The sequence below is a fragment of the Panthera tigris genome, chromosome F2 (assembly GCF_018350195.1).
Source record: "Panthera tigris isolate Pti1 chromosome F2, P.tigris_Pti1_mat1.1, whole genome shotgun sequence".
Classification (NCBI taxonomy): Eukaryota; Metazoa; Chordata; class Mammalia; order Carnivora; family Felidae; genus Panthera; species Panthera tigris.
Window position 1 is genome coordinate 71,317,085 of NC_056676.1, and position 12,972 is coordinate 71,330,056.

General features: G+C 39.5%; 1 protein-coding gene across 7 annotated transcripts in view; it reads right to left on the minus strand.

The window, feature by feature from the left end:
- CYRIB (CYFIP related Rac1 interactor B) overlaps positions 1-12,972 on the minus strand; it is a 133,176-nt gene that overhangs the window by 43,253 nt on the left and 76,951 nt on the right. For 4 of the 7 annotated variants that reach the window (XM_042973593.1, XM_042973595.1, XM_042973599.1 and 1 more), the window contains 2 exons: positions 9,964-10,002; positions 9,718-9,736 (listed from right to left, as the gene is read on the minus strand). In XM_042973593.1, coding sequence (XP_042829527.1) covers positions 9,718-9,736; positions 9,964-10,002 — 58 coding nt within the window. The remainder of the gene's footprint in view (positions 1-9,717; positions 9,737-9,963; positions 10,003-12,972) is intronic. The other 3 variants (XM_007076850.3, XM_042973600.1, XM_042973598.1) reach the window with 1 other exon arrangement.

The window sequence follows — 12,972 nt, forward strand, 5'->3', positions numbered from 1 at the left end:
TTATAATAAACTGGTACTAGTATAAGTAAAGTGTTTTTCTGCGTTCTGTGCGCCATTATAGCAAATTCTCAAACTGAGGAAGGAGTCATGGGAACCCCTACCACCTTTCACAGCTGGACGGTCAGAAGTAAAGGAGACTGAAGACTTGTGAATGGCATCTGGAGTGGAACGGAGTCTTGTAGGATGAAGCCCTTACCCTGAGAAGTCTGTACACCAACTCTACATCGAGTCAGAATCAAAATGAACTGTAGGACACCCAGTTGGTGTCTGGGGAGTTGGGAGAATTGGCTGGCATGGGGGGAAAAAGCCCCGCACATTTGGTATCAGAAGTGGTTTTGGAAGACAGTTCAGAATTAATGTCAGCAGTGTTGTGAGTAAAAACACGCACACCTCAGCATCCTCTTTTTGCTCAGGCTTCCAACATTTGTGTAAATAAGTCCTTACGTTAAATCCCTTTTAAAAATACCTAGCACGGTTTCTGCTATCCTGGTTGAAATCTGACTGGTACAGAGGAAGTTGTAGAGAGGAGCTTAGTCCTTACCTTTACCAACAATATCTAATCTATCATCATCAGGTACTAGTGTGTAGCTATTAATAAAGTGATCCTTTGACTCTCCTTCCTTTGTAAAATGTAAAGGAGGAGAAGCAGGATTCAGGTATTACTAGGTACCCAGCCATAATACCACCAGAGAAGTACTAAAATCTCACCATAAATCCCTAGCACACGTCAAGAGCAATACATTAGTCTAGTAATTACATGGAGAGAAGTTACTTGCCTTAAAGAAACGTAACATAAATGTACAACTGAACTGAAATTGGGACAACTGATTTCTAGTCTTGACGCTTTCACAAAATACATGACTTCACACAGTACTTGTTAGACTGAAATCTCTCCCATTGCTCTGGCTAGGACTCTACATATGTTACACTGCATCTTTCCTAATGCTGACATCTAGTGGATACACTTAAATTTAGTATTATTTTAAAACGAAAACTCTCATTTACACTATTTTAAATAAAAGATTCACTAGTATGACTGGCTATACGCAATAAACACAATAAATCAGGAGACCAACACTGCTCCCTAAATGGAAGTGAACCATGATAAATTAACATTACACCAGATTGTCACGGCATCTTTGAGCTTGATTCAGAGATTACTAGTAATAGTACTCTTCCATGCTTCCAGCCATTAATAATTAAACCACCAATGCAAATTACTGCCTGAGGTGTAGATTGAAAAGAAATGCTTCCTGCTACGATGTCTTGCCTCAGGTACAGACAGGGTATGAGAGGACTGATACAAAGTTCCAAGTAGTTTAAGAAATTTACAGAATGGTGATGGGAATACGAAAAAACAAAAAACAAAAACACTGAAACTCAAAATTACCGACAAGGATTTATTATGAAGGTTTTTCTTGAAAAAATATGGTCCTCAGACAAAAAACAGTATCGTCAACTCACTTTCTTAAAGTGTACCACTATTTTGAAATCCACGAAAAATTATATACACATGTAAGGTAAAATATATATTTAAAATTCGAGAGAATGATAAACATGCAATTTTAAATACTTGTTATCTCTGGGGAGAAACAAGCCCATAGGACCAGGCAACTTCAAAGGTGTGGGTAACATTTCAGTTCTTCAATTACTGGTGGATTCAGAGGAGTCTGTTAGGCTTCCACATTTACAAATAAAGGTATTCTTTTGTATGTATCAATAATTTAAAAAATGTTTTAATGTAAAGTCACTAATGCTCAAAGAACATACATGACTCATTCAAAGGTGCTCCCAGGGGCGCCTGGGTGGCTCAGTCAGTTGAGCGTCCGACTTCGGCTCAGGTCATGATCTCACAGCTCGTGAGTTGGAGCCCTGCGTCGGGCTCTGTGCTGACAGCTCAGAGCCTGGAGCCTGCTTTGGATTCTATGTCTCCCTCTCTCTCTCTCTGCCCCTAACCCACTCGCATTCTATCTCTGTCTCTCTCAAAAATAAATAAACATTAAAAAAAATTAAAAACAAAACAACAACAAAAAAAACAAAGGTGCTCCCAAAAAACGAATGGATTGGAATTCAGGTGCCTGAAATCTTTCCAATACACATGGAACAATGCATGGATGAGCCATTTTTTTTTAATGTTTTATTTATTTTTGAGAGGCAAAGAGACACAGGTCGCGTGTCGGGGAGGGGCAGAGAGAGAGAGAGATAGGGAGACACAGAATCCCAAGCAGGCTCCAGACTCCGAGCTGTCAGCACAGAGCCCGACGCGGGGCTCAAACTCACGAACCGTGAGATCACGACCTGAGCTGAAGTCGGGACGCTTAACCGACTGAGCCACCCAGGGGCCCCTGGATGAGCCATTAAATAAAAACCGTAGCACCTTGCACATTTCAACAGGTAGTCAGTGTTTACAGTGCCTGCTGGTGGCTGCTGCTGTTTTAAATCAAACAACCTTTCCTTAGCTCCTGTCTGCCAATTACTGGGACAGATACTGAAGATTTGGCACTGAGGAACTCACAGACAAGTGTACGAAACCAGACAAGATGGTCTGACATACTTTCATACAGAAGCAGGCAAACACCACAATGAACACACAGAAAAAGGAACACCTAACCAAAGACTTCCCAGAAGGACTGGTTCTTAAGTCCTTCTTGTTTTCTATTTCTTTAAATTAGAAAATAATTTAAACATAAAAAAATGTATCCACATACTGTACCACCCAGATTGTGTGTGTGTGTGTGTGTGTGTGTGTGTGTGTGGTCTGTATGCTACATTGATGACTGAACAGCTTTTTTTTCTTTTCAAATTGTTAAATTCTAGTTAGCTAACATACAGTGTAATATTGTTTTCAGAGGAATTTAGTGATCCATCACATACAGGTAACACCCAATGCTCATCACAACAAGTGCCTTCTTTAATGCCCATCACCCATGTAGCCCATCCCCACCCGCCTCCCTCTACCACTCAGATTAAAGCAATGACATTTTGCCAGATTTGCTTCAGAGGCCTCCCTACATTTTTGGGCACTTAACCTCCCAACCTTCCCCAACCAACTTTCCTCTCCTCCATCTCCTAAAGGTAATCTTAAAAGTATGCTTCCTTTCCAAACGTATTTTAAATTTTTTACTGTAAGGTACATATTCATAAACAAACAGCACTGTTCTGCTTTTCAATGTTCGTAAATGCTATACTGTACATATTCCTTTAAAATCCACCTCTCACACTCAATGGTGTTATCCACGTTCACTTACTGACATGTTATACACTATTCCACAGGTCAATGAAGCCTTTTTGAGGAACAGTGACTTCTCAGTTTTTCTCTAATAACAAAGAATGCTTTACACACATATCCTTTCACACGCTACATACACTTGTATATACTTGGGCCTGTGTACAAGAGTTTCCACTGGACGGCAGTCTGGAAATTAAAATGCAACCATAACTTGACTAGATTGTGCCAAACTGCTCTCCAAAGTACCTCTATCAATTCACTGCTCCACTAGTAAAGATTTTCTTCTCTCCCATCCTCCAAAACCTCAAGCTTCAAATTTTAAATTGTGAAATATCTCACTGATGTTTTAATTTATATTTTCTTGATTACCAGTAAAAATGTGCCTATATCTCTGTTTACAGGCCATCTGTAAAATGTATATTCACATTCTTTGCAACTTGTAGCATTTATTTTTCCAGTATCTCTCCCACACCTACCTTTCTATACACCGGACTCTGTACTGCTGGGCTTAGCATCTGTAAATAACATCCTTGCCAGCTGTGAGGTTACGTCAGTAAGAGGCACTAGAGGGTGAGAAAGCAGGACCGAGAAAGAAGCTTCCCTGTCTCTGGCTGGGACAGACCAGCAGCTGCTCTAAGAACAGTCAGATGAGGTGGGGCCAGTATGCACTGCCCCGATCAGAGGCAGAAGCAAGTGCAGTCTGTGGGTTCCAGTGGAGCAGTGGTAGCGGCTAATCTCTGGCGGCAGTACCACCACCCATCTTTTCTTTGTCCCCGTCTCCTCTTCCCCTCTGCTCCTCTAGTCTAATACCTTTGTAACCAATCCTCTGTATTAAATTCCCTGTTTAGGGGCGCCTGGCTGGCACCTGGGTGGCTCAGTCAGTTACACAACAGACTCTCGATTTTGGCTGAGGTCATGATCTCACAGTTGTGAGATCGAGCCCCACTCAGCATAGAGCCTGCTTGGGATTCTTTCTCTCCTTTCCCACTTGCATGTTCTCTCTCTCTCTCTCTCAAAACAGATAAATAAACTTTAACATTAATTCATTCCCTGTTTGAAATTCCCAGGGTGGTATGTTTTCTGAACTCACACCCTTCCTTCCCCTCCAGGTGGGCTTTAGGAATTCTAGATAGGAACTCTGGATACTAATCTTTTGATGCCTAAACACACCGCAAATATCTTCTTCTAGTCTGCAATGTCGCAGTGTCCCAGTCTTAACTTTGTTTATGATACCATTTTGTCCCATGTAATCCACTTTTCCTTGAGGTCTATGTTGATCATTTAACTAGTGATTCCTGCAAAACTGCCTTAGCTATTCTTGGCCTTTTATTCACCCATGTAACTGTCAAGTTCTACAAAAACCTTAATGGGATTTTGACTTGATTTTGCATTAAATATACACACACGATTCCAAGGCAGAACTTCCATCTTTATAATACTATTTTTTTTCATTTAATCTATGAATATGAGATTATAAAACATAAGATTACATGAATGCATTTTTTTAATATTTATTTGAGAGAGAGAGAGAGAGAGAGAGAGAGAAAGTAAGTGTGAGCAGAGAGCTAGGGGGACAGAGGATCCAAAGTGGGCTCCACGTTGATAGCTGTGAGTCCGATGCAGGGCTCCAACTCACGAACCGTGAAATCATTACCTGAGCCAAAGTTGCACACTCAACTGACTTAGCCACCCAGGTTCCCCCAAATGAATACATTTTTCCATGCTAAACCATCCTTGCTTTCCTGGGACCAAATCTATACAGTCATTAAAAAATAAATGTATTTTGGGGTGCCTAGGTGGCTCCGTCGGTTAAGCATCTGACTTCAGCTCAGGTCATGTTCTCGCAGTTCATGAGTTTGAGCCCCACGTCAGGCTCTGTGCTGACGGCTCGGAGCCTGGAGCCTGCTTCAGATTCTGTGTCTCCCTCTCTCTCTCTGCCCCTCCCCCACTCGCACAGTCTCTCTCTCTCTCTTTCTCTCTCTCTCTCTCTCTCTCTCTCTCGCAATCTCTCTCTCAAAAATAAACATTAAATAAAGTTTTTTTAATTAAAAAAATGTATTTCTAGATTTGGTTTAATATTTCAGTTTGGATTATTTCATAAATAAGACTGACCTATAATTTTTTTCTCTTCTTGTCTGGTTTTGCTATCGAGCCTATTTTATATATCAGCTCTTTCTGTTCTACAGAAAAGTATAAAAGAACATAAATGTTTGTGTCTCCTTAAAATTTGTATGTTGAAATCCTAAGGCCCAATGTGATTAAACCCGTTGAGAGGTGATTAGGTCATCAGTGTGAAAGCCTCATGAATGGAATTAATGTCCTCATAAAACAGACCCCCAAAAGCTCCCTTGCTTTCTTTCTACCATGTGAGGACACAGGAAGAAGACAGCTATGTATGAACCGGGAAGCACGCCTCACTAGGACCCAACCATGCTGGAAGTGTGACCTTGGGACTTCCAGCCTCCAGAACTGTGGGAAATAAATTTGTTATTTGTAAGCCATCTAGTTTACTGTATTTTGTTATAGCGGCCCAAACTAAATGCGACAGGTGCTAAAATGGAAACTCAAACTCAAGCACTTACACTTGGTATGAACGTATTCTACAACATCTGTGCCAAGCAGCCAAGCAGCCCCTGCTTCAATATTTCACTCTACGTGACCACACCCAGAGTCACTCATTCGATTTTCAAATGACTCAAGTTTTAGATTTCAATTTTTAGGAACTTTTTTAGAAACTTCGGCCGATGATTAAATAATACACAATTAATCCAACATGAATCCTGCAAAGAATCACACAAAACTTGTCTTAAAGCTGATATTCGCCCATTTGTTAATCTCTCCTCATCAGTCCTGGTTCTCACTGGCCTCTGAGAACTAAACAGTCAGTCCATGTGCCACGTGACAACCCAGTAACTATCTGAAATATCTGAAAACATGTTAAACTGAGGTCAAAAGAAAGTTACCCATTAGACAATATACATACACTCACACAGGCAAAAAGTTACTAACAAGGTATTCTCCTGTCTAGCAATTGTAAGGATTGAGCTTCTGAAAGAGAATAAAGTTTAAATGGAGATATTTAGGAATACTCATCACAAAGGACCTTCTTAAACATTACAGACTGAAGGAACAAAGGGCAACAAAACCATTTTGCCCCACCCAGCACCTTGCTATCAGGACCAAATGACAGTAAAAACCAGCGACAGGCCTTTCTGTGTGCCACACACGATGCCAAGTAATACATACACAGTAGTATCTTACAAAATCCTCAACCACTTTTGAGGTTGCCTAGCACTTCGATCCTCATTTTACTTCTGAGCAACCTGAAGGTCAAAGGATTAAATAACTTTCTCAAGGTCAACAAATCAGTAAACAATGAAGCTGGAATTCTTACTCAGGCAAATCTGTCTTCTAGCAGTTCTCTTAACCATTTGGCCATATTGCTTAGTCACAAATGAAAATACACACAATTCATCCAAAAAGAGTGAAGGAAAATATTAAGTGTTCCAGAAAGAAATTAATTCAATACTAGTACTAACATTTCTAAGTCAGGAATAAAATTCTCACAGAAAAAGAAATTTAAGAAAAAACTATGATGACTAGAGAAAGATGACAGATGCTAAGAAATGTCCTTACATATTTCCCTACCATTTGTCAGGTCTTTCTGTTTGAGCCTGGCATGCTAAAGGAATTTAGTACAGTGAAATTACAGGAGGGCACAAATGTTTCCCTTGTTCCTGAACTTCAATTAAAATGATTTGCTTAAATATAACTCCTCCAGGCTCATCATAATCAAACAGAATACAAAAACAAAATACAAATTTTCTTTTTGGTAATCGTATCATCTTAAAGATAGGTACTTGAATAATCTTTCTACATTTATATCTCCTACAATACGTATCTCCTATAATACGAAAAAGAATCCAGCAGACCAAAATGCAGAATGTATACATCATAAAAATGTTTTTGAGGAGCACCTGGGTGGCTCAGTCGGTTAAGCGTCCGACTTCGGCTCAGGTCATGATCTCCCGGCCCGTGAGTTCGAGCCCCGACTCGGGCTCTGTGCTGACAGCTCAGAGCCTGGAGCCTGCTTCGGATTCTGTGTCCCCCTCTCTCTCTGCCCCTCCCCTGCTCATGCTCTGTCTCTCTCTGTCTCAAAAATAAATAAAACATTAAAAAAATTTTTTAAAAATGTTTTTGAACTAAGTATGTTACCTAATAATTACAGATTTAAGGTTTCGCACAGTTTTTACTAAGGCAATATTTATTTAAATCAAAGCTCAAATCACTTAACAATTCTGAGTATTTTTACCATATTTCGAACATTGCTGGTAGGGAAAAAGAGGAAGGAAGTGAGCGGTATGAGAAAAGGTAGAAAATCAGCCCCGAATATAGGGCTCGTGACAGGACTTGAAATCATGTAGCTCAGTTCTCTAATTTTATAGAAAGAAACTGAGGACTATAGAAACTTGGTGACTTGGCAAAAGTGGCAAATCAGTTTTTAAAAAGTGGGGCTTAATCCAATGACCTGGACAGTGCAGGCTTTAGGAACGTATTTAAAATACGGCATCAGCAGATCACACTGACAGAACAAATCTACCAAAAAATACCCCACAGTCAGATGCCCCAACATGTCGCCTTCAAGACAAGTAATGGTGCCATTTCTGCTCTCAGCCAAGCTTCAAAAGATCTGCCATTCCCTTCATCTGTAGTCAGCTGCAAGGTGCTGAACAACCATTTGTCAAATTCAGTGACACCATTCTGGGCTCTTCTAGCTTAGGCTGGCACCTGAACACTGTCCAGTTCATACTGCTGAGATAACTGTAAAACACTTGGTGACTTTTCACAAGTCTTGACCTTTTTTTGTGATTCCGCAACACAAGCATCAGACCTCACTATTTGCATCCTTCCTGTGGAATTTAATTATGGACGTTTCTCTCGTTAAACTTTAGACATCTCAAACTCGATTATTTTATTTTCTACGTGTTAATTTCATGTTCCTTGAATCAGAATGTGAATTCTCTGAAGGTGGGCACTCTCCAAGGCTTACCACTTATCTTCAACTATCTTTTCCACAGAACATGCTGTTTCTGTGATTATTTACCAGCAAACAGAAGTTTCTTCAAAACTATTTCAGGAACTTCTGGGCTACACCATTAGGATATTTCGCAAGACGGTGTAACTCTACTTCTTAAAGATTATTTAGAGGGGCGCCTGGGTGGCTCAGTCAGTTAAGCGTCTGACTTCGGCTCAGGTCACGATCTCACAGTTCGTGGGTTCGAGCCCCACGTTGGGCTCTGTGCTGACAGTTCAGAGCCTGGAGCCTGCTTCGGATTCTGTGTCTCCCTCTCTCTCTGCCCCTCCCCTGCTCACACTCTGTCTCTGTCTCTCAAAAATAAATGTAAAATAATAATAATAATAATAATAATAATAATAATAAATAAAAGATTATTTAGATAGAACATAAAAAACTACACGTATTCAAATATGATGGACAAAGAAAGGTCTAACCGACTTTTCGTTAACAAGAGCTCTTAATCTGGGATCCAGAGAAAGAATTCAGTGACCTGTGAGTTTGGATGGGAACCTTTTCACTAGCCTCTATATGAAGTTCTGCAAGTCCTTCAATCAAGATTATAGGCAACAAAGTATAGTAGTGTTAGAAATACCTATGAACTTGTCATCAACAGAAATCACAGGTACTTTCATATTATACTATAATTATTGCAAACTCATCACTGTAACTACAGTATTTCACAGAATTATTGCTAAAGCTCACTCTCTAATGTGAGAAGCATATATATCACTCTATCAAAAATTTGCATTTTTAGTACTTGTTAGCTGTACTTCAATATAACTAATTTCTTTTTTCATCATATATATTTTGCTTCATAAAATCATGAATCATTTGTAGAATCATTGTTCTGGGAAGGGATTCACAAGCTTCACCAGATTACCAGAGGTCCATGGCACAAAAAATGGTTGAGAACTCCTGCACTGTAACATACAGAGTAGGTGAGGTAATTACAATTCCAAAAGATCATCACGATAACTGTCTTATCAGTTCTAGTAAAATGACAGGCAAGTTTTGAAATGTAAATATCTCTGTTTATGACTAGGAAGAGCACAGAGATTTTAAGCTGATCATTTTCACTTGATAACACGAAGTATGTCTACAGAAAATGACATTTTCAAATACCTATTAACTTGTAATAATTAAAACAATTACAGGATTAAAAATGTTTAAGTACTCAGAACCCTGCATCAGTAACTTTTTGTTGTTGTTGATGTGTTCTTTACTTCAAAGACTTTTTCAAAAGGACCAAAACCAATAATAGGGAGAATTCTCATTTAAGAAAGTGCGTAAAAACTTCTTCTTCCTTTCTAACATATACATAAACCACCAGACTTATGTTAGACCTTTCCTGATTAACAATACTGGTGATAGCTAAAATGGCTTAAAAGGGAATTCAAAGAAAAACACATACCTCTTCTACTGAAAGAAAGCTGTAAAAAAAAAAAAAAAAAAAAAAAAAAAAAAGTTCTAATTACTTTTCCCTACTTCCTGTTCCAAGAAACTAAACAATATAGGGTATTTCCTAAAGATATTTTTAGCAGTTCAATATTATATAGAACATCTTCCTTAAATTATGTTTAGCCAAAGGAATTTTCTATATAGATCATAACCTTTCATTTGTATCTGAATTTATCATTTCCCCCAAAGACATATTTACCTTCAGCCAGTGCTGGTGATTCTGTTCTTGTCCTTCTATCTGTTTAAAGAAAGAAAAAAGAAAGAAAGTCTAAAACATTATTATAGTTTAAAACATGTTTAATTTTAAAAAACTAACTTTAATAAGGTTTATGAATGCCATCACATATCACATGAATATGCTATACACATTATGTGTGTGTATGTATATGTATGTACAGGCATCTCCTTGAATTAAATCAACAACTGTTTACAGAGAACCTACTAAGAGTGAGGCATTATGTGAAGCCCTGGGAAACACCAACAGGTTTGGATGAGACACCCTAACTGCCACCCTCAAGACACTCAAGGACTAAAAATCTGTATCAAGAGAAGTACACAGTGCTCATCATAGCTTATGAAGCAGGAGGCAGCAAGGGAAGAAAATTAGTAATTTGTCTTTATTCTTACAACAGGGGCCTAAAATTATCAAAGAGATCTACTTCTACACTATTATCATAATTTAAGTTCACTTCCTTTCAATGTATTAAAAAAATTAGTTTTACCAAAGGTACTAAGATCCTTATAATTCCATGACCATAACCTATTACTTGCCAGAAGCACATCAGGCAAAACTCAAGTGAACCATGAAGTCCTCCGTAGGAATGACTTTACGATTTCAACTCCTAAAACATTTTTAGGTAAAATCAAATCTTCAGAATGATCTTATTCTAACTTTACAACTGAGAGCAACTATAACCACTACAGCAAACTAGCTTAGTTCGTACAGAGTAGGGGGACACATTTGACTAATGTAACTACTCACCTTTATGTAAACACTTATTTCCCCAATTGTTTATTCTATGACCAGAGTTCTGGACTTAACAAACATACAATTTCTATGTGCTTAGTAAAATTTAGAGGGGTTGGGGCACTGCCTTCCAAGATGGTAAATGATCTGACACACTGTCTACTAAAGGCTGAAATGTGGTACTGTATCTGTGACAGATTTAAAAAAAAAAAAAAAAAAAAAAAAGTCCTGGAACCAGCAGATGGAAGTACAATTGGCAACCTTCAGCTCCATTGGATTAAGAAATTCCGATAGTAGGAGACTTGAAAAAAAGTTTCTGCCAGAAGACACAGGAAGAATTCTCAGGCAACTATCACCTGATTATCTTAGATTCCTTACTGGACCAGCATGCTAAGGAAAGAGTTACCATATTGGGAAGTCCTGTAAAGTGACCCTAACAACATGAGAACTTATGGCTGCTGTCACACAATGGGGACAGGAGGGAATCTATCCAGAACCTAGGGGGTTCGACTGGGGCTGCCGTGCTCAGTAATAACTGTAAATGAGCAGCTGCAACAATTATAGCCCAACAAGGTTAAGGCAACTACAGGCATTGATCCCCAGTGACTCAAGAAGGTCTGAGTCACTGGACCAGGACGATGCCTCCACCTGTTGAAGTACTGGCTGAAGATAAGGCAAATCTAGATTGAGTGGTAGAGAACTGCAAAAATGAACATTATTCACTAACCCTCCTGTTGTAAGTCTAATGTAGAAGTTGTGGCCAGCTACCATCTTGAAAACTCTGCAGGAGACTGGACTAAATGCCAAGTGCTTAATGGAGGATACATGGCTGTATGGGACACCTCTTGTGCGCTACCTCACATATTCACTCCGAGGCACCACCCCTTAACTGTACTACTGGGCTCACTTTCTGCTCACAGGCTCTGCTATAAGAGAGACTTACAGCAATTTTTCAGCCATCCTGAGACACGCAAATGAAGTGTGAAGATGTTAACACCAACACACTATGGGCAACCCCTGACCACTGGGGAATGGGATCTGGTAGTAAACACCCCCCTCCTTGGCACGCAGAGGCATATTCTTCGTGTCTTCTCAAAGGACTTCCTCAGGCTCAAGTCCCAGTGGCTCACAGATGTGACCAGTTAATAATGTGCCCTTGCACTGACCTTCCTTCCCCTCTGTTTCACTTGCCCCCATTCTCCAACTTGTTTCCTGTTAACAGGTCCCCAAATAGATTATCTGCTTAAAAAGTCCCTGTCTCAGGTTCTGCTTTTAGGATGAAACCAGGACGCTTGTCTTTTGGGACACCATACTCCTTTCCTTTTCATTCTACCTCAATGGATGCTTTCTTAATCTCTGTTGCTGAACTTCTCTCAAACCCCCCAATGCTGACATGCCCAGGACTCAGTTCTGGGTCCTCCACTCCCTTTGTGATTTCATTCCTTCATGGCTTTACGTATCAACTACATATATCAAATTTACTTATCCAGTATAGACATTTCTCTCCAACTCCACACTCTCATAGCCACTGATGCCTACTCAAATCTCCACGAGGATGTTTTAACAGATACCTCCAACTTTAACATATCAACACTAAACTACTCAGCTTCCTTCCCCAGACCTCGTACACTTTGTCTCCCTCAACTCAGTTGATGGCTTCTCTATCCTTCCAGTTGCTCAGGCAAAAACCCTGGCTTCCTCTGCAACTTCTTTCTCTCACACATCCCACATTCCACTAACCCTCTCGTTACTTAAAATCTTCACACCTACTATTCCAGCTCCTATTAACTCAAAGTTGAGGGTTCTGCTGCATGAGCAGCCTTAAGTCTACTTGCTATTACTTCTTAAACCAAGAGCCTCCAGAACAAGGGCTGCAAAGTTAAAGGAGTTTGGAGTTGGCTACAGGAACATCAGAAGCAAACAAATGTCCATACTTAATCTCAGGGGTGCCATGGCTATTAACATGCCATGCTAAAAATGCAGGTGATCTGGTGCTGGATATTCACATAAAACAAGTCTTAGATGTTATCACCTAATTAAGCTTTAGAAATCATCAGTAGGCCTGAAGAAACAGTCTGAGGGCTCCATCTGGTTGATGAACCATCAGTTTGCAACTTGTGCTCTAGGACTTGTCTGTAATTTATACATTATTAATCCTAATCTTTTATTTTTTCCTATCAGTTAAGAGATGAATGGGAGCTATTTATGTTCAAAGCCGAACCATTCTGGTTTTCCTCAAAA